Consider the following 22,773-nt stretch of genomic DNA (forward strand, 5'->3'; position numbering starts at 1 on the left):
AGAATGGAAATATGAAGTGAAAATAAGGTCGTCAGCATATCACATTTAATTAGAATCCCAGTAACAGTGCAATATTCAGTACAGACCATAAATAAGTCTGATTATCACATGGCGTTTGAGATTCAAGGAGTAGAAATACCAGAAGATATTCTGAAAGTGGGAAAAATAAAACATTTCATACATATTAAGCATTTAAGTTACACAACAGATGAAAACTCTTAATTATGAGGCACTTAGGGCTATGTTTCACTTGTTTTTTTATCTTCAGTGTGCATATCAGAGGGTATCAGTCATTACCATATCTTGTTTATTGCTGGAGCTCTTGTGATAGTCTGTAGCTCAGGGGAGCCTCCACAGTCAGACCCCAGCGGAGTTAATGCCACACAAATCACATAGATGAAGCATCATCCTGATTTACAAGTCAGGTTTTATGAGCGCATGTAAGAAAGGCAAACAGAAAGGAAATTAAACAGTTGGGAGACAGTTCAGGGATGTCTCTTTATATGTGCACTTTTCCCATGTCTAACATTAGAAACCAGCATCTTGGCTTACTGGTAAGAGTCAGGGGAACAAGTATAAGCAGAGATGACAATAAAAGAAGTGACAATTTCAGCTCAGGACACGTAAACATGAACCGGAGTGCTTTTACTGTGATCAGCGCCTCATTAGGAGGGTGTGACGCACAGGATGTGCACAGACACAGAGATGGATGAGCGGAAAACACCCTGTGGTATGCACGAGTGACCGCCGCCCAGAGGAAGTAACGGACAAACAGTTAATCCTCGCCTCATCTGTGTCCCACCCACACACACACAACAGGATGTGATGGGCAAATAAATGGCATGTGTGTATATCAAGTCTAAAAAGTAACTTCACGATTCATAGTCAGGTTTAATTACAGTACAGATTGAGAAATGCCCGTAACTAAACACAAGTCACAAGTGTTTCTCCTTTAGAAAAGAGCTGTTGTAGGCTACGTGGAGCATCCTATAGGATTAAATGCAACAAATCAAAGAGCATGAGAGCTTCCAGGATGTAGCTCGAGAGAGAAAACAGGCGCTTGGAGCAGACTTTTAAAATAAGACCTCCATAAGGAGACTGTCTCTGAGCGACTGGCAGCTAGAGGAGCGACACGGCCTCCAGGTTCTCTTTGATGATCATGTCCATGACCACCTGGAAGACCACCTCGATGTTGGAGGTGTCGGTTGCCGTGGTGAAGTGGTGGTAGATGAGTTTGCTGGGGGTAGCGTTGAGAGAGACGAAGGTGGCGGCGATGAATCGGGCGGCAGAATCCACATCACAGTCGGCACCTGGAGCAGAGGGGGAGGGGGGTGGGGGGAGACTATTACAATGAAACATCTGGCTCCTTTTTTTAAAAATAACTGAAAGAGTGTTTTTCTCCAAAGACCTGTGAATCTCATCCGAGGAGCGTTGACAGATTGTGAAATAGCTCAGATAACTTGATAGAATAGTCTTCAGGATTTACACATTGGTTTTTAGGAGGAACATAAACACACAAATCAGATGATGAGTTCTTGTGAGGCTGATCCGTGCAGTGTATCTTTTGTCACGATAATCCATTAACTTGCAGCTGCATCAGGGACAGTACGCATCACAGCAACTGTCACACCCAAACACAAAGTAATGGGAGGTCATTAAAACTAAGCGGTGGTGGAAAAATTATTCAGATCCTTACGTAAAAAGTAAAGAAGCAGTAAAGTATCACGTGTGACTGATTCATTATTATATATGACATTATTAGATTCTTTAAAATGATGCAACCAGGTAAAGGTAACATTTGGCTGCATGTTGATAAGGCTAATGAATCTTCACTTTATCTTCTCATGAAGTAGTTTATTGATAGGATTCCCAACCTAGGGGTCTTGCCACTCCAAAGGGTCACAGAATAAGTCTGAGAGCTTGTGAAATGATTTTGTTTATTCTTTTTTTGTAAAATAATGGATAGGTTGAATACATCTAAATAAAACAATGTGAAAAGTTTATAGAATAAATAAATTTTTGTTGGAACTGCTAACAAATCCTGGATGTCTGAAAAGTGACCAACTACAGGCAGTTTTTGAGTAGAAGCATTTTCTCCACTGTTACCAAGCAAGCAGAGAAATACAAATATATAAGAGCAATAGATCAATGGTTTAAAAACCCATACTCTGCCTTTCCAAGTGATGTAAGTTATATAGCACCTTTCAACACAAGGCGATTCAAAGTGCTTTACAAAAATGAAAGACATTAAGAAACATATTATAAAATGGCATTTCAAAACACTCAAGTAACAAGAATGCTAACCTACAGAAGCTCTTAGAGGCGTAACATTTTATTTGTATAATGTAAGTTGTTCCCTAATCTCTGTTCCCTCCAAAGTACTGAAGAAAAGGGAAAACTGAACCTGAACATTTTGTAATGAGACAATTTTTCTGTATTTGATCACATCCTGTTCAAACATTATACAACTGAACACATTTTGAACATGAAGTGTTGATGAGCGAACAGGAGTCGTCTGAGAGAGACAGGGAACTTCAAACGACAAAGGTTGAGAGCTTCTGTTTCAGACTAATCATATCTGAGGTCAGTGGGAGATGGACGCCTGCTCTTTGCCTAACCCAAGACTTTTCACATTTATATTGACATTTGCATGAGAGCAGAGAGGACACAGCCCCTGTTGAGTCTACTGAGACCTGGGGAGTGAAATACTGAGGGGAGCGGATACTAAAATCTAAAATAAGACACTGGCAACTTCATTAGATATTGGCTACACATATACAAGTTAATGCAAGCCAATACACTACATCTGATTCAAGTTCTGCAGTTAGGGAAATTATAATGTTCAGTTTAAGGTCAAACTACGTGTTTATTACTGAGGTCTTATTAGTGACGATTTTTTGCACTGGTGTGCATTATATAAGACTGTTTCTAATATGCGTCCTCCTTCATGTTAGTGAATGACGTGGACAAAACATTAGAGAAACATTAGGCAAAATTAAACATCACTAATAAACAGTTTGATTAATACATAACTGATCATGTATCAAAATTGAACATTAGTATCTATTTTAAAAAGGTATATGTTATGGCTGTGCTTTTGTATTGGATTTTACATTTAATTGTAAACGTGGTCAGTGTTGTGTTCATGTACTACACTTACTTTTTACTGCAAATCTTTTTTAATTTTTTATTAATAGATTCATTGTTCATTCTTTAAAATGTGCGCCCCGGTTACTCAAAGGCAAGATGATCACATTTAATGTTTCTATTAGCCCAAAACCCAAATATATTCAGTTTGATAAAAAGCAGAGAAAAGAAGAAAATCGAAATGTTTCCGAGTCTGAATATAAAATGTACAATAAAAAAGCTTCTTTAAAATGTTTCTGTCATTTCACGAATAGATGAGTTGATTGGTCGTTGCAGCTCAATTAATGTCTGACTCACATTTCACCGCTGCAGCTTCATGTATGGTGTCTTATACATTGAAAAGGGCCCAGCATCAGTCCATACATCAGTCCTACCTTTAAACTGTGGCAGGTAGAGCCGCAGATGTCGCCCGGAGTGTAAGATCTTGTCTTGAAAGAGGTCTATCTTGTTCATGAATAAAATCTGCAATTAAAAACACAATAAGCAAAAACAATCAGATTGTTCGTCTCCAGTGGAAAAATAATAATCAATGCGGATGTATTAAGAAAATGTAAATGACTGAATGAAAAATGACTCACATCTTTGGCACTGCAATAACGAACTGAACAATAAAACCAATCGATCAGTTTATACTCACTCTTTACAGAAATGTTGCTAAACTGTGAAAATCAATGGCTGTGTTATCACCATCACCCCCCCCCGTGATGATGGCGGATCAATGACCTCCCTCCACTCACCGGTGTGAAATCAATCACTCGTGTAGTAGCTACTACTCTAATAAATCTCTGTCTTTCTGCTGTTTGTTTTTTACTGCCTCTAAATTCAACTTGATTTCGCTGCGAAACAACATTTCACAGGTACTTTTTGATCGTGAGTCAACCAATTAAAACTCCAGCCAAGTGTTGTCTTTCCGGCTCGTTTGATTACAAAAACGAGCACACAAAATAGGGATAATAATGACAAGGGAAGGGGCGGGTGTACAGCGAACAGGATCCAGAGCATCCCCTGGGTGTTTAATTACCACTGACCAGCCGCAGTGAAGAGTTAATTGAGGTGGAGGTTACAAGTTTCCCTCCCACGTTAAAAAGGTAACATTAAACACTCTTGTTTAATGAGCCTGTTAGCCATGTTAACGTGCGGGCCCACACAGAATCCTGCACATATAACATGTCACACACAGACATTTAATTGCCCATTTGGCTCTAATGAAGCATTAAAAAAAATCTTTGTGGTTAAAAAAAAAAAACAGACTAAAAGAGATTATTTCTTATTGAGGTCTTAGTGATTTTCTGTTTCTTTGACAAAGCACCAAATGTAATTTACTCATCCTCACCAACTCAACATATCGTCACTGAAATTGCCTTTGTCATCAGAGACTGGGGGTTGCTTTTATGCAGAGAAATGGTGTTCAGTGACCGGCTTCTGGAAAAGTTGCTGAAAATGCTGCAGAGCTAATAACAGGTGACACTCACATCAACATGAAGTGACTTGTATTTGAAGTGGGCTTTAAAGGCGAGTTAAGTGGAATACATTGAGCTTGTTTCACGCTTGTTTTAATGTGATAATTTACCGGAAACAGAAACGGAAAATCACAGAGGGGAAAATGTCCCCTGGTTAAAGCTCAGTAATTACAACTTGCTCTTTAATTACGAGTGACAGGGGAATCAGGGAAAAAGAGCTGGGCCCTGTTTGTGTGTGTGTGTGTGTGTGTGTGTGTGTATATGTGTGTCTGTCCGTGTGTGTGTGTGTGAATGTGTATGTGTATGTGTATGTGTCTGTCTGTCTGTCTGTCTGTCTGTCTGTCTGTCTGTGTGTGTGTGTGTGTGTGTGTGTGTGTGTGTGTGTGTGTGTGTGTGTGTGTGTGTGTGTGTGTGTGTGTGGAAACAGCATTTATCAAACACATAAGTGGTATTCTTGTCTCCTGGCGCCGTAGAGAACAAATGGGGAGCCACAAAGAGAGTTTGCTAGTGTCTGCTCCACTCACCCATGATTTCAATCCAACAACTGAACTGTCAAACTGAGCTGTTGTTCCCACCCTCTTCAGCCAGACCCTCTTTGTCTTCTGACTTTTAAAGTGGCAATCGGCACATGTTTTGCCTAAACTTATCATTAGGAAGGAGCTGCACAATGCGCTGTATAACAATGACACCATGTGCCTTTAGATTGGTTCCCTATATGCCTTGCTTTCCTTATGCAGGTCCGTCTGCCCTGGAAAACAAAATGCAGAGTTTCCTGGCAGCTTTGCAAACTCTCTAACAAAACAACTACCACCAAAAGTTGCCAGATGTCGTCATTAAATGAATAACATTTATGCTTTCTTTTAAGAGGTCTGCTCTGCAGTGCAGGATGGTAATAAACACACTCCTACAGCTTCGGTACAGAACGACAAACGATCAGGAAGGCGAGACATCAGACACTGACTTCGCTGTTACCAATTCTTTTTGGATAGGCTCTTCTGACAACATTTGTTTTACTTAATCTTTTCTCCTGAGGAGGAGGAAATATGGAGACGAGTTTCTCACCATGGATGTGCTGCGGAAGAAAACGTTGTTGCAGATGGATGAGAAGAGTTTCAAGCTCTCCTGAAGACGATTCTGCAGAGAGAAGACAAACACACTGTCAGACAGCAGCACAGCAGACGTCTGTTCATTTGAAAACTTTTTCTATGTAGTTAAATAATTAGCTGAGACTTGACAAGTGGTCTATGTTTTGCATGGAGAGCATGAATATTTGTGACAGAGGGACAGAGTGTACCACAGAAGGGTCTTCCACCAGGGTCATGTCGTAACCGCTGAGCGACACCACGAACAGCACCGTCCTGACGTCCTCAAAACAACCAATCCACTTCCTCCGCTCAGTTCTCTGGCCTCCAACGTCGTACATCCTAAACAGAACAACAGAGTTTGATAGGTGCCCACAGAAAGAATACATATAGACAAAGAAAGGAACTGAGCTGAATACATTGAAATCAAAATGCAGAGAAAGAGCGAGAAAAGTGTAGAAAATTAAAATAGAAAATATCTGAAACGTTCATTGCGATTTATGGACATGAAAAAAAAAAAATGAAGCCAGGGAAAGGGGGGGGGGGGTCATGGCACATTGCCCATCTTCTTACTTGACCTTGATATTGATCTTATCTACACACTTTTCTAAGTTTCTATTTGACCTTCAATGGCATTGCTTTTGACTGCTTGAAAGACACTAAATACTTTATTATTGCCTTCTAAAGCTGAGAAGGATAACATGTTAACAAAAACTGCAATTAAACATACTGAGGACACTGGGCACCATAAGCATCATTTAGCTGAGGACAATATTCCCCGGAATTTTGCAACCCCAGGTCTTATCTGCATAATTACCGGAAAACATGTGTGGGTATGCAGGGTTACAGTCCCAAACCCTGCAGTGAGGAATATGACAAAAGTGGGCGGTGGACATAAAATGCCAAGAAAATGTATTATGAACTGGATAAATGGATTAAAGAATCAAGATGTAGAAAGACGTTAACCAAAGGCAAGTGACAGAAAAGCTGTGCATGTGCAGAGCAATAAGAAAGAGCCACCGGGAGAATCTGGGCCCAGGTGCAGAGAGTGAACACACACATATACGCACACAGCAGTGACTCTCACACTACAGGGAAGTCATTTGGTAAAAATACTCTTCAATATGAAATTCTAATTATATTTTTTTGTTTATTTTGGACGCATGATTGTTAGTATTATCAAGAAAATGTATGTGTTTGTTAAGTTGTAAAATGTGTTTTATATATTTAAGTTATATGGGAGAGTGTCTGTATGTGTGGGAGTATGAGCCATGAAATGTCATTGTTACTGAACTGTCCTTTATTAGGATTCAATTTCCAGTGTACACCTGTGCTTTCTGTGTGTTCATGACCGCCCATACTGATTTTATAGTCCAGTGTAGTTCTGAGGGGTAACTCTAATCAATGACAGATTGTATTGGTTTCAGATAAGGTCAGATATTCCTAAAATCTGCCATTTGCACACACACCCACACACAAACAAACAAACAAACAGGGGTGCGTCGCACATCTCTGCAGACTGCACTCCCTCCTTTTCACCAAGACAATCACAACAAGGCAGCACAGAGAGCATAAAGGTCACTGTTCTCCAGAGGGGCAAGAGAGGAAAACACTACAGGAATAACACACAGAGACACACTGATCAGTTCATCTCCTTCTCCCATTTTCAGAGCCAGATGTGCCATCTCCCACCTTTCATTTGAGCATCCATCAAGTTATTGCAGATGAACATGTGGAAACACAGATGCACTAAGAGAAAAACAAACAGCAAAGTATAGACCAGATAAGATCCCCCAAGGATATTTTCCACGGGAATAAAGCACGGCCCAGGACATGAGAGAAGCTGATGCTTCATTACACAAACCTACTCACAAGCACATGTGCACAATGCAACCCTAATAACACACACTCTCACAAGTGATGCCTGCTTTGAAAGTAAACAGACAGATACACACTGACCACAATTTACTCCCAATGTTAGCTTCATATCTTATTCAGTCAAGTTCTGCTTCCAGCCACCTGGTTTTATATTTCAGATACAGAAAGGCAGAGGTGTGTACTCCTCAGCCAAAGTCACACATTTGGCTGAGGTCTTGAGACATCCCGGAATTGTATACTATCCTAATATTCATACTAAGTAAATCTGTAAGTCTGATACAGGAGCTTAGTGTACGTACTAAACTGTCCCACAAATAGGTTTGATCAAAAAGAGAACCAACTCTGTAATCCTCAACTTTTCTTACTAATATATATTACAACAAAAATCTAATTTCAGATAAGATCTTTGCAAAGAATGCATGGATACCAAAATCGTGATGTAACATTACATTCCCTCAGCCTTATTCAGTGTATCCCATGTCATTCAAAGTCAGGTTTAGTTTTGTACACACTCTATTTCATGGAAGTCGAGAACAAAGCTGACGCACCGGAAGGGTTGTACAGAACCATCCAATCGGGGGAAGAGCGAACTTGAGAAATGATTTCACTACCTTTCTCTGCTCTTCCTTTAATGGAGACGTACTATCCAGACCTGATAGAAATGATGCCATTGCAGCATCTATTCTAACCTTTTTAGGAACCATTATTAAAATAACTAAATGTGTTTACACTCATTACATTGGTTTGGTAACCCATTATGATTGAAGGTAGAGGACTACAGTCTGTGTTTATGGGGCACATTCTGTAGTATTATTCTCTTAATGAGAACTGATTTAGTAAACTGTACTCTAGAGATCAAAAGTATTTCAAACTTTGATCTAGTCTGTATAAATAAACACTTTCCCTAGCCTTACATCCTCCTTTCTCTTCCATCCCCACTGGCCCTTCTTGCCCCATAATGTTCAACCTCATCTGCAGTGTTGTAATTGTAATTATCAGAGCAGTTGATGTTAATGATGCAGGAAAAGACCCAGATCGTTATTAAACTGGGGGGTCAAAAGTCAAACAGGAGGTCTGTATGCAAACTAGGCTGTGTCTGGGTTTAAAGTTGGGAGACTGTGAGCTTTTCTATGCTCACACACACACACATTTCTCATTTGCATGCACAGACACGCAAGCCTGCACACACAGAGGCTAGAAAGAGGATGGCTTGGGGACATCTCTTGTACTGTTGATTAAGTGTTTAAATAACGAGATCATATAACCCAGAGTGTCGGTAATTTGAAGCCGAGTGCGAAATATCCGTTTGTGTGTAAAAAATTGCAGTTGATTCCATTTTCAGAACAATATATACATTCAAACAGATTTTTTTTATAGTGAATAATGAGACTGAACACCTGAGAGTATGTGCTTTAAACCACAGTTTTCATCTGCCTCACAGAGAACGACAAATGGTGATCATTTAGACCCACTCATTCATTGCATTACAGCTTGCATATACTGTATGGTCTCATCAGCTTCTTCGTTCATGTTTGACTATTGTTCACTGTGGTTTGTTTTGTCTGAAGTCATATATATCTCAACCCAGTCTCACGGCATTTCGTGTTATAGTCACAAAATTAATTTAATCTATTGATTCGTGTTCACCAACGAATTTAAAAGTGCTAGTGAAGGTCACTCCAAGGTTCATGACAGAGGGGAGGATGTTTTCATTGAGAGATTGTGTTGGTGAACACGAATCAATAATTTAGTGACTATAACACAAAATGCTGTATACATATACATATAGTACATACTGAACATACACATGCACCAATCACATGTAACCACAGAGATGACAAGAAGGAGAGATACAGAAAAGAAGGAAGGAGAGATGTAGAGCCAGTGGTCAGTTAGCTTAGCTTAGCACATACAGTAGAGTGAAAGCAGGGGAAAGCAGCTAGCTTGGCTCTGTAAAGAAATCACCACTAAAGCCGACTTATTAACAAACAAAGATGTAAACACATTCTTTCATAGTGTTTCTTGTCTTTATGCCTATGATCATTTATTCCGGTATCTGCGCAGACAGTTAGCTTAGCTCAATCAAATAATAAAAAACAGGGGAAACAGTTAGCCCTGGTTCTTTCCAAAGGTAACAAAGATTATTATAATACAAAGGTAGTATATTTATAACATTTGCAGATCATATTTTACACCATTTGGATATAGTCAGGTTGGTTTTCTTCCTGTTTCCAGTCTTTGTGTTAAGCTAAGCTAACTGGCTGCTGGCTATCGCTTTTTCAATGTAGCCTATGCTACAGTAAAGACATTGGAGAGTGGTGTCTGTGTTCTCAACTTAAATATATTTATAAAAAAATAACAAAAGACTGTTTGTATGAAGGTACTAACAGACACGAGAGAAAGAAAGTAATTGAGCTGAGGGGGGCAGTTTCACGTGTGTTAACAATTGCAGCCTCAATATTTACAAATGAAAATAAACCGGAGCAAAAATCTCCATCTTTGGATTTACTCAGCTGTCTGTTGCTTTCTAAACTTTTAATGAATGAAAAATGTTATTATACTGATATATTTCAAAAGTCTTGTGTTAATTTATTAGTTTGTAAAAATATGTTCTGTCTATGTCTGAATGGTACGAATGTAGACTTGCTCGCTCTAACAAAGACTATCCATCTACTCCTCTAAATCCCTTTAATATCCGTTTTGTTGCCAGGTTTGACATAATTACAATGACTTATGCTAAGCTCATCAATAACCCCAAGAACTTGATCTCTCCAAGTCACAGGCATGAACCTACACACACACAAACACACTCTCATTGTGCTGTCTGACGATTAACTCCACCCAATTATTTATCTGATAATAATTCAGCAGATAAAAGGGTGTGTGAGGGGGCAAGCTCACACATTAGGACTGACACTGTCACCATGTGGTGACGTCACCATCACTATGTTTCACAAGAAAAACCCAAAAACAAATTAATTAAAAAAAAGGCAAAACAGCCTCCAAGTGACTCAACAGTGACGCATGCAACAAGACTGCGAGGAAGAAGCAACATTTATCTGCACAGCACAACAGCTGCGGTTATCATCAAAGTGCTTGTATGCTGGTTAAACTTTTTTGACGTCAAATAATTCCAAGGTTGAAATCCAATATATGGCATTAAATGCAAAAACTCCCACAAAGGCAGCAGCATCTAGAGACGTACTAGAAGTATTTAGATGCGACACAAATGCCCCAGATTGAAGACATCTGCTGACAAACCGCCTCGCTCTACAAAGTTTATTATGCTAAACAGAGATCTTATGAAAATCTGAGGTAATGTGATTTGTTCTTATAATTCCATATAATATGTCATGTGTAGCGCGGATGAAGGACAGGTTGTTATTGTTCCAGAGGAGAGGTTCTCCTCAGGTAGACATTACTTAGAAAGAGAAAGAAAGTAATCTGCTTTTCAAGGAGTGATAGACTCACACATGATGAAATGTGAGCAGTGCTGAATGTGTCCTTGTTAACCCTCCATGGACCACTAGTCTTCCAATAAAACCAGTGTTTGGAAAATCACCCATAATCCTTCATGCTGCGGCTTTGAGCCAACACTCTAAAATCCAACCCATTATTTTCACGTCACCACGGACCACAAATGTTAAGCGTAAAATTGTCACCAAATACTTGCAGAACTAATGACGTTCTTAGTGCTAATTAACAAATGTTGAAATGCCAACACTTTAAATTATGATGTTGAACAGCACGTCAACATGATCATTGTGAGCATGCTGACGATAGCGTTTTATCTCAAAGCGGAAATGTGTCTAAGTACACCTCCGAGGAAAACTGATTTTTATGTAGGGATTTAATGAAGGGAATTAGCTCAAATATCTGAATCGCTTCCTCAATTGCATGTTCTGAAAATGTAATATAACACGGAACAGCAACTTGTTTTGGTTATTCTTTTGTGTACAGAATTTCCCCAAATCTCATTTTTTCCAGTTACCTCATTTCACAGGTTTCATTACATTAAAAGTGGATTTTTGGTAAAAGTATTTGAAGCACTAGAGAAAAAACATTTGAGCCCATGTAACAAATATTACAGAGTGGTGTAATGTAATTAAGTACATTTACTCAAGTACTGTACTTAAGTAAATGATGGAGGTGCTTGTACTTTACTTAAGTATTTTAACATTATGCTACTTTATACTTTACTATCATTTTTAGGGAAATGTTGCACTTTTTACTCCACAACATTTATCTTACATATTTATTTATTTATCCATCGCCATGTCACGACCATCGGCTTTCTTCAGGAAATGAGTTCAGTCTTTGGAGGATTAGAACAAATTGGTATTATGTGACAGCGGCTCATTGATCAGAGATGAATATGGTCACCTCACATCAGTCTCAGGGGCTCAGATTCCTGCCCTCTGCTTCTCCACTGATAAGAGTTTTGAATGAGTGTGTGTGCAGTCTGCGGTTGAGTGTAAAGCCAGATGATAGGTGCAATATTGACATATTGAATGAAGGCGCCATCTTCATCTCACATCTCGCGCCTATCACATGGCTGTAGACGCAGATAAGAGTGTCACGGCTAAACAGGTGAAGTAAGTTGGTAGGACAGGCGCTTCTGGAGAAGTCAAGTGCAGACCTGACAGCAACTGCTCTTATTATGCGGTTATAGGTACATTTATTCAACATTAGTACCTCTTATTAAAGAGTGATGGGTGTCTACCTGAAAATGAGATGGTTGACTTTGAACTGGGTCTCTATCACGCCTGTGGTCCTCAGTCGTACTCGCAGAACGTCCGTCTCTGTGGGCACGTAATCTGGAGACGTGATGCGGGTCAGGTTCTCAAAGAAACTACCAGACGAAGAAGAGGAGGAGGCAGAGAGAGGGAGACAGATGAGAAACAAGGGGGAGAGAGGAAGAAGCATTTAATAACCTGCAGTTAAGACTTGAGATCAAAAGAGAATAACATCAGGAATGCAGATGTGTAGACTCGCTACTTTTGTGGCCATCAGCTGCCATGTGGCGGGTGGAGCATGCGGTGATAAGGCTGGAGCCCCAGGGGGTGCAGCGGCTCATCATGATGAATATTCACACTGTGGTTTACCATAATAACACACTGAGGCTAAGCTTTCAAACACAGATTAGCTATTAAGACAGCTAGTGTAATCAACTGTGCCCTCAGTGAAAAGTGAGCCACACACACACACACACACACACACACACACACACACACACACACACACACACACCTCCACCTACGTGAACTGACAGTGACATTCTCGACTAGTCACCCTGAATCAGTTTCTTGGGAAGCTACTCACATCCTGCTGTTTAAAAAACACACTGCCTGCTGTACGAAGAGCAAGTTTCTGTTTTGGAATGGTGTCTTTGCGAGGACCTTTCTGAGTTTAAGAGAGAGAGGTCATTTTTTGTTTGGGTACATTTGGACTAGACCCCAATGTATTACAGTATTTTTGGTCACTTATAGTGACCAAAAAATGCAGTGCAAAACCAGTTTTGTTTTTTATAAATCAACAATGCAAAGACAACAAACAATGTATTGTGCAGCCCTAATCACAACCCTAATGAGTAAAGAAAGTAAACAATTTTACTTTATCTTCCAAACGCACATATAATCATCAGCATCTATACTTGATAAGAGTCCTCACAACTGTGTGTGTGTGTGTGTGTGTGTGTGTGTGTGTGTGTGTGTGTGTGTGTGTGTGTGTGTGTGTGTGTGTGTGTGTGTGTGTGTGTGTGTGTGTGTGTGTGTCTGAGGAGAGACGAGGATGATGATGATGATGATGATGTATGGTGGTTCTCAGTGTGAACAGGGGAGCCTGTCGGTGTAGATAACCCCAGAGCGGAGGCCTCTCGCTGGGGTAGAGGATGAGAACAGACGGCCTCCTGGTGGGTCCCAGCTCTGCCTTACTTCTGAATCACACACGCCACCCCCCCCCCGATGTACACTTGTTTCTTATTTTCATCTTCATCCTCACTTCTTTACTTTCATGCCTGCAGATTTGTTCTTAAATGTGCAGAGTTAAAGGGGCTGTATCATGCTGATTGTTAGGTTCATATGTGTATTTTGTTCCTCTACTGTGACATGTCTCCATGCTTTAATGCTCAAAAAGCTCTGCAGCTTCTCTTTTCACCCTCTGTCTGAAACCAGAGCCCAGTCTGCTCTGATTGGTTAGCTGGCCGGCTCTGTTGTGATTGGTCAACTGCTTAGAGATGTCCCGCCCGTTAGCCTATCACGTAGAATTAGTTGAAGCACTAGCCAATAGAAGCTCTAATGTTACATAGTGATGTCGCTTTGTTACTAAGGTGAAACAAGTGTAGATGTTTCAGGCAGAGGTGTGTGGGAGAGAAACTCCCTCTGTAGGGAACACAGGGATGTTAGCCTTTGCAGACCATTTACATGCACAACAACTTGTATAACAAAGTAAAGGAAATATTTCACAAATGTCCTCTAAGTTTGACCTCTCATATGCACACATCCAAAACCAACTAATGTGTGTATTTGAAAGGTGTTACATGGATGTATAAAATACCCGTGGAGGTACATGTAATTACAATCTATTTGGGTTTTTCTCCCTCCCTCTTTCCTTTCCACTCTCCAGAGCTCTGATTCCCAGTGACAGCGAGCACACGGCTGAACATCGGCTACTAAGTTCTGCTAATTGGACCCCTGCATGTCCTTGGCACAGCGTGAGTGTGAGCAGAGTACTCACTACAGCGCAGAGTCATTGAGCTCGTACTCGTATCCCCTGGCCGCCGCCGCCCTCACCCCCAGGTCGGCCAGCAGACAGGACAGGGCGTGGTCCAGGAAAGGAAACAGCACCTGTTCTTCGTCAAAACACCGCCCACACGACAGGACAGAGTGGGCGTGGATCTGCGAGGAGAGAAGGAGATATGGATGGATGCACAGGGTGGAGCGAGGCAGGATGACGAAAAGGATGTGAAAGAGGACAAAAAAGTTTAAGAAGCTTGTTCTCTAGACTTGGTAATAAGTACAGATGCACAAAGAAAAGGATAAGCACACATACATGTCAAATCACATACACAAACACACACACGCCCTGGTGACATTTAATAGAGGAAACACTGTGTATCATCATGGCTGAGTGGGTGGACAGTGTATGAGTTATAAAACTGACAGAAAAGTTCAAATCAAATCTAACCTCACAATTAATCCACCCACCACTATCCATCTAACTTTCTGATCTGTGTGTGTGTGTGTGTGTGTGTTCATGTGTGTGTATATGCGTGTGTGTGTGTGAGTGTGTGTGTATATGCGTGTGTGTGTGTGTGTTCATGTGTGTGTATATGTGTGTGTGTGTGTGTGTGTGTGTGTGTGTGTGTGTGTGTGTGTGTGTGTGTGTTGCCAGATGCATTAGCTGTGCCTGCAGTGCTGAGATGCTGCCCTCTAGTGGAGAATTTGGTGAAGTGCAGGAAAACCAGCAGCATTGAACTCAAGATACATTTGAACACAAGAGGATCAGTATGAGAAAGAAAAATAGATACATTTGGAGAAAAGGGCAGATTAATGACATTTGTAATCAAGTAGAAAAGGCCAGGAGTGCGGCCTACCTTGTTCCTGCTGTTAGCCAGGTTGATCCGCAGGACGCCCATACCGTGGAGGACGAACTTCATGGAGGTCAGGAGGTTATCCAGTACAGCAGGCTGCCAAACATCAATGCAGTTCATGAAAAAAAATAACATGACTAAAGACTAAGAAAGACTAAAGCTGGATTTGCTATCACACACACACACACACACACACACACACACACACACACACACACTTCAATCTAACTATATATTGGGGGCTTGTTGTATTATTTACCCTTGATTCACAGAAACAGACACTTTTTAATAGTGGTGGGTTTGTTGACTCTACTACAGCCTGACTTAAGTTTGTCTTATTATTGCATTTCCCCCCTAAGTGTTTTCCATTGAACCATTAAAAAAAATAAAGGTTAGATGAGAAGATTGATATAACTCTCAGATGTGCACGTTTAATATGAGGCGGGCAGGAGTTCGAGTCTGACCCGCAGCCTTTTGTTGCATGTGGCAGATCCCACATTATCGCAATGTCCTGTGTAACAGTCCAGTCCATGGGTCCTTTACATGTAATACACCTCTTTTCATCCCCATTTCCTGTCTATGTCTCTACTTTGTCAAATAAAAAGGCAAAGGCACCAAAAAACAAAGCTCCAAAAAAAAAGAAAGAAACTTTATAGCTAAAGCTTTAATAATTGTTTTTAAATGCCAAAGAACTCATCATTCCAATGTGGGTATCATTTTAATAATCAAATGTAAGCTGGCTGGCCTAGAACAAATACTTACACAAAGATGTAATTACCCTAGTTTTTCCTTCTGCATCTAACATTGTTAAAGTATGCAGTAATGTGTATACATATAAAGTATATGTATGTTTATGTGCAGCATTGTTTGAATGAGTGTATCATCACACCCCATGGAGCAGCTATCAAGTGTTATTGAGAACGTAGATGAGTTAAAGTGTGTGTTAAACTCCCAAAAATTAAACTCATAACTCTGTTTTAGAGCTTGGAAAACTTGAGTGATTGAGCAGAATAACTTCAGCTGAGAGTTGGGGGGGGTGTGTGTGTGTGTGTGTGTGTGTGTGTGTGTTATAATCCTGCCGGCCTAAGATAAGCTCCACATTCCGTCAGGATTCTGTCACGGTCTGGTCGCTCTTCTTTGTGTGTGTGTGTGTGTGTGTGTGTGTGTGTGTGTGTGTGTGTGTGTGTGTGTGTGTGTGTGTGTGTGTGTGTGTGTTTTGGTGTCCGGTTTGAGATATGTTGCTCTCCCAGTGAGATGTGTGAGATGAGATAACTCGGAGAGGTGACAGGGCTTCATCTTAAGGGGAAAGCAGCATTGATTTGCATCAGGAATAAGCTGCTCTGTGTATTTGTACCTCATCATCACTGTATTCCACTAACATATACAAATGCATGTAACACTAGATTAGTTAGATCATAATAGCAGCATTGTTACAGTGGTACAAACATTAAATAGAATAATTTTATGGTGCAGTTTCTATGATTTATGACAAAAAACATCAGTAAGTGCAGGCAGTTGGCGATATAGGGGTGATGGCACCCACTGTGAATGTTATCAGCCTATTTAAAGTAAATGATCAGTTGATTCACCTCCACAGGGCCAAGACGTGCATAGCCAGCAATTTGAAAAGGATCCCAGTTTGGTTTTCAGTTACGTGGGTAGGTTTATTCACGAAAACAGATTGTGTTAGCTTCGACTGACTACCTTCAATCTGCTTTATCTCCATTTTGCAATTGATCGATTAAGTGGTATTAACTTTATCAAGCATTATACTCAAAAATACATTTATCAAGGGCTGGCTACATACATTCTACATAAAGAAAGTATTATTGTCTGTCAAGTTTTTTTATTTCAACAAAAAAGAAGGCAGCATTTGCTGCAATTCAACACATGAGCTGGGCACCACAACACAAACCCAGCTACTCAATGATCATATTTATTGCCAACTATTCTCATATTCAAGTTTAAAAGATTGTTTTTGCATCACTAATTCAAAAGAAAATACAGTAAACACATCCCCAAAATGTTGCATGAAGTTTGAACCAACTTAGCAACATTGGATCATCACAAAGGCTAAATGTATTGGATTGGTTACTATGGCACAGGTGTTCAAATTAAATAAATACAGCCTCTCTGGTGTATAGCTGTTGTTCTCTCCCTATATCTTTCGCCCCTTCCTCCACCTTTGACCTCCTTATCAATTGTTTCCAGGTTCCTCCCTCTGTGACTCAAGGCTTACTCTAGTTTTGTGTTGACAGTAAAGTAGGGAGGCAGAGGGAGGAGGGACGGCCAGGGCTACACCATCTTTGTGTTACAGTGACAAACTACAAATCAGCTTGTAACGGCTGTTGCAACTAACATACATTTCAGCAGAATTGCTACCTTCAACCACACACACACACACACACACACACACACACACACACACACACACACACACACACACACACACACACACACACACACACACACACTTTATGGTAATTTGAATCCACCATCATCGAGTCGTCATCTCTATGGAAAAGTACAGGGTAAAAAGACACCGTTTTTCACCTTTGTGTGTGTGTGTGTGTGTTTTGCAGGAAGTCCAACAGACAGAAAATCTCTCACCTCTCCCTAACTTTTGTTTCCTGCTGACTAGTAATACTCCCACCACCATTACCTCCACAGTTTAGACTGTGGGAACTAAATGGATAATACAACTCCCATTGCCACAGCGTAATCTCTAAATCCCTCCAGATAAACTGAACTATTGTTTTTGCCCAGTTTACTGTTTGGATCGGTTCCCTCCACTCACAAGCCAACAGCGGTTGTCTTGTGATGAAGTGGTTGCAACAAAAACCCAACAAAGAATGTGGCTGAACTTGGGATGGCCCTTATGTTTAATCATTAACCCCAGACTGTGTGTGTGTGTGTGTATGTGTGTGTGTGTGTGTTATTGACAAAGGCATGTGATTGGAAAAGAATGAAGGGAAAATCTCAGCCTATCCAGAGTAAATACAACACCGTGGCCTCAGGCTGCAAATAAAGGAGGGATGAGACAAAGAGGAGCCCCTCTCCTCTCCAGCTCCTCAGACAGGCGGCCCTGTCAGGGTCCTAATGCAATACAAACCTGACTGGCATGGCCACAAAAGACCAGATAGAGAAATAAAGAGGAGGATTTTCCTGCTGTGCCTTCAGGGGAACTAGAGAGTGGAAATCGAGGAGCAGGAAACGTGCATCCAGATGTTTACTGCAGCACTGGTGAACACAGACGCTTGATAGCGAGATTGAAACCAACAGACATTGTGTGTGTGTGTGTGTGTGTGTGTGTGTGTGTGTTTGCTGTGGGAGGTTGGGATGGTCGGGTTTGCGGAGTAGTGTCTTTTTTTCCAAAGTAAGGGCGTCACCTGAGAACAAAGGCAACGCCAACTGACAGTATGTTCAACAAAAGAGATTTGACTAGTGGTATTAACCTCATGGTGTTACGCGTGTGCATGCTTGCAAATGTAAAATACATTTGTGTACGAAACACATTGATGTTCTAAATCTATATGGCATAGATTTTGTTTACTTTATAAATCAGCTTTTTTATATGTAGCTGTATAAAAAAAAAGACAGGAATTGTTATGCTTTTTTGGTCTTTTTGCACAGCCCAATAAAATGATTAATTAAATGGAGCATGAGGCTTGTGTTGACAGGAGTGAACTGCAGACAAGGTGACTGTTATGAGAAGTGAGAGCAGAGAGGGAGTCTTTAATATCTAGGAATGCACTAAGGCATCCCAGCTGCCTGTACAAACAACTGGGACCTCCATATTTCATATGAGTGTGAGTTTGCACGTAATCCTGACCAATGAGATACTGCCAAAAACAGTCAGTATGAAAAAACTCCTGCTGGCAGTTTTTGTTTTAGTTGAGGCTGGGGAACCCTGTTAGATTTTAGTTCATGGTTAAAACTAATTATTTTTAACATTTATTACCAGAATAGCTATTTTCTTTACTCTATGATTTAGTTTGACAGTGTTTTGGACCTAAATGATCACACACACCAACGCCAAAAGTCTGTCAAAAGCTTGTTCTTTTTTAGTTAATAAAGTCATTTTTGTTCTGGATGAACTCTCGTAGTGTGAAGGTTCAAACTCCATCATCTATATGTATGAAGTAAGCCAGTGTATTCCACTGACAGGGCTGTTATTATAGTGCAGGTATCTAGAGCCTGCTGACGATAGAAAAAAGGCCTTTTCCTGTCATCAAATACTAATTTTGTATAACAGAAAGTAAGAGGCTCAGAGAGGAAAAGAGGAAAAAAGATACAGAATAGTAAATAGGAAAGGGAAGAGAGGGAGGGTAAAACATGGTGTGAGGTTAAAGGAGGGGGATGTGGAAAAAGATAAGCCTTCAATAAAAACAAGCTGATGGTGTGAAGCTTCTGTGTGTGTGTGTGTGTGTGTGTGTGTGTGTGTGTGTGTGTGTGTGTGTGTGTGTGTGTGTGTGTGTGTCCATTATCCCCACCCCACCCCAGCCCCTAGTAGGCCTACAACGCAGGAATTTGGCTTCCAGTTGCTCTCACACACACAGAAAGAAGAGCAGATGTGAGCCAAACCACTGCATACCAACTTGGATCTGACCCGGCTATCCAGAGGAATCTCCGTCTCATCTCCTGTTCTTCTCAATCTTTAGATTTGATTTCACCTGTAATAAAGCACTGCTGTGTCTGCAGTATAAAACACACCCTCCTCACTTCCTCTGTTGGAGTCAGGTCATGAACTTGTTAGCTGAGGTGGGACCAAGTCATAGTTTTGCCCTCAAGTCCCAAAATTACCAAGTCCTTAACTTAAGATTTCAAGTCCTAGCCAAGTGATGGAGTCTACTTCCTTCTGCAATTTCTACTCCTTCTACGTTTCTCAGTAATGTACGTTTAGTTTTTCAAGTGTCGACTTGCTAGAAGTTAGTAAAGCAATGTTTTTTGGTACTGGCAATGAATTGATTTGTGGCACACTTATTAAATAACAACCTTTTATATATTTTGGCCTGGGGAGGTATCAAGTACTTTCAGGTCTAAATGCTCAATTCCATGTGAAGCAGAAGCTATTGCTGTTAGAGTAAGAGTTGAGTTGCAGGTCATATTTGGGTTTGTCAAGTTGAGACTTAAGTCATCAGATTTGTCATCCAGTCTGACTCAAGTCAACACTCTGCTATGTGATAATGACATTGTTACTTCCCTTTAAAAGCTAAGAGACAAATGTGATTGTTTATCCAGCTCTTCTTCTGGAAACCAAATCACACTGTATGCTAATAGACTGTTATCTGATAAACAAAACAACATCACAGAGAGTGGACCAGTCTATTTAAGTGTGTGTGTGTGTGTGTGTGTGTGTGTGTGTGTGTGTGTGTGTGTGTGTGTGTGTGTGTGTGTGTGTGTGTGTGTGTCCAACCTTGAAGCTGATGAGCTCTTGCTTGGTGAATCCATTACTGTGGATGATCTTCATCTGTTTCACCAAAGTGCTTTTACCGCTTTCTGCTGCCCCTGGAGGAGGTTGAAAATAATGGGTCAACTGGGTTTACTTTCTTTTTTTAATAGAGATAAATCCAAATAAATTTGCATTTACTACCATTTATCTTTTTGTAATCAAATGTGGTCAGTTTTAAACATGGAATCTGTATTGGTTTAAATAGAAAAGTGGCTCCTGAGGAACCATAATTAATCTTTAGTATTATCACTTTTTTTAATCATGCCAATCACTGAAAAAATATCCCGTGATGGATTCCAAATGCAGGTTTTAGCCCTTCACCTTATGTCTCAGGTGAGTTCTTATGATCAGGATGTGCAGCCTCACCTAGTAGCAGGATTTTAACCACATTCATCTCCCGCTTGGCGCCCTCGTACAGCTCTCTGTCTATCTTGGCACTGAGTATCCTCGCCTTCTTCTGCTCCTCTGTGACTTCGGTACCGAGGCACAGTCCCATCCTGAGAAACTCATCTCCTCCCCCGGCCTGAGAGGAAAAACAAAAGCAGGGAATCCAGAACCGAGCTACCGGAGTGTGTTTCTAAAGGCTGCATGCTCCGAGTAAACTGCAGGGTGACTGTTAACTCTGGGAAGGAAGAAAAGTTCAGGCCATCTCCGAAACATCCTCAAAACTCGAAGCTAGAGTTGGGGCTCAAACCGTCCGGACGAAAGTGATTTTAAGCATCGCTCCAAGTTCCGTGCCAGTGGCAGAATGTTCTGGGTGGGAGGTTTTTCAGTCCCGAGCCGTGAAAACACCGCTGTGTCATGTCAATGCACTTCAAATCTGCCCTACCGCCTTGGCAGACACCCCAGTTTCTCTTCAGAGAGCCTCCTCCTCCCGCACCGCCGCACAGATGGAAAACTTTTCGGACTTCCTTGGGAAGTGACGTGCCGGGACAAAACTGCTGAGTGGGCAACTTCACCTGTGCATGAGGAGAAAACTATCTGACTAAAAGTATGGAAAGTAACTGAAAACATTCAACAAATAACATTGTTCGTAGTTAAAAGTGACTTTCTTTCACACACATAACATATTCTCAATGTATACATTATCATACAGTATGACCTACGTGTTGTCAATCATGATGGCCGATTACACCTGCTCAGGAGTTATGGCTAGAAAGGATCCGTGTAGTGTAAATATGACGTCACGTTCTCATTGTAACTCTCGTTGTAATCGGAGCGGCTCGGAAACACATCTACAGAAGTAACATGATGCAACATACACATTAATGCAGCAGCAATATTAATAGAGAAACATCAGACATAATAGTAAACGTAACTGAAAGGCTGCCTGCCAAACGTAAACATTCAGCCACGTGACATTCATCCAAACTCTCGCGAGAGTTTTACACAAGACGGATCCTTTCTAGCCATAACCCTGCTCAGGTTACAGGTGTGCATCAATCAGACAACTAGACACAGGGGCGCCGTAAGGGGGTGAAAAGTTAGGACGATTCTAAGGGCCCGTGACTGACAGGGGCCCAAAAATGTTTAAGTAACCTTTCATCAATCATCAATAATTAACATTAATATAACGTTAAATTGATAATGTACTCACTAAACTTACGATTCATTTCACTTTTTTTCTTCCAAAAGTTAATTATCCAAAGCCTCTGTACACCCCCCTCTATTTACATGTAATGGTTTGGTCCTGCCTCCAAACACTGTGCGGCACCCGGCACCACACTTTCTGGCAGAGAGTGAGTGCAGGTGAGCAACGATGCTGGTACTCAAGTTATGTGTGTACGATGTCTCAACGACTAACAAAGTCAGGCTTTCAAAAAAGAAAAGAAAGGAGAGAAAGACAAGAGAGAGGGACTAAAGGGCGACAGTATGTCACCCAGTTTTTCAAAAGAAAAGGTGCATGTGGTCCATGAGTGGTGGAAATTAGTCTGTTAGCTAAGCTTAGTCCATTGTAAATAATAATTGTAATGTTTTGCTCACATTAAGTACTGTTAATATCTTCACAGAAAATGCTGAGGTTTTTCATTTCACTCCTCTTTTAGCTGGCATTTAATAAATGCAGTTACATTTTTAGCAGCTATTCATACTAAATCAGTTGTCCCTCCCCTGGTGCCAGCCAGGACCAACGGGTCCATCTTTAGGCTCAGCAGCCCTGTCCCC

The 22,773-nt window shown here is 40.8% G+C and overlaps 1 protein-coding gene across 1 annotated transcript; it reads right to left on the reverse strand.

Annotated features, from left to right (window-relative positions):
• Nucleotides 1-18: 18 nt before the first annotated feature.
• Nucleotides 19-21,754, reverse strand: gnav1 (guanine nucleotide binding protein (G protein) alpha v1). The gene is made up of 10 exons (XM_010776459.1): nt 21,717-21,754; nt 20,977-21,569; nt 20,575-20,666; nt 15,162-15,254; nt 14,303-14,463; nt 12,291-12,419; nt 5,902-6,031; nt 5,670-5,741; nt 3,522-3,609; nt 19-1,310 (listed from the first exon to the last, which is right to left on the reverse strand). The coding sequence occupies exons 2-10, from the start codon at nt 21,104-21,106 to the stop codon at nt 1,120-1,122; spliced, it is 1,086 nt and encodes a 361-aa protein (XP_010774761.1). The 5' UTR covers nt 21,107-21,569; nt 21,717-21,754; the 3' UTR covers nt 19-1,119.
• Nucleotides 21,755-22,773: the final 1,019 nt, after the last annotated feature.

The sequence above is a fragment of the Notothenia coriiceps genome, unplaced genomic scaffold, assembly GCF_000735185.1.
Source record: "Notothenia coriiceps isolate Sejong01 unplaced genomic scaffold, NC01 NC01_scaffold00017067, whole genome shotgun sequence".
NCBI lineage: Eukaryota > Metazoa > Chordata > Actinopteri > Perciformes > Nototheniidae > Notothenia > Notothenia coriiceps.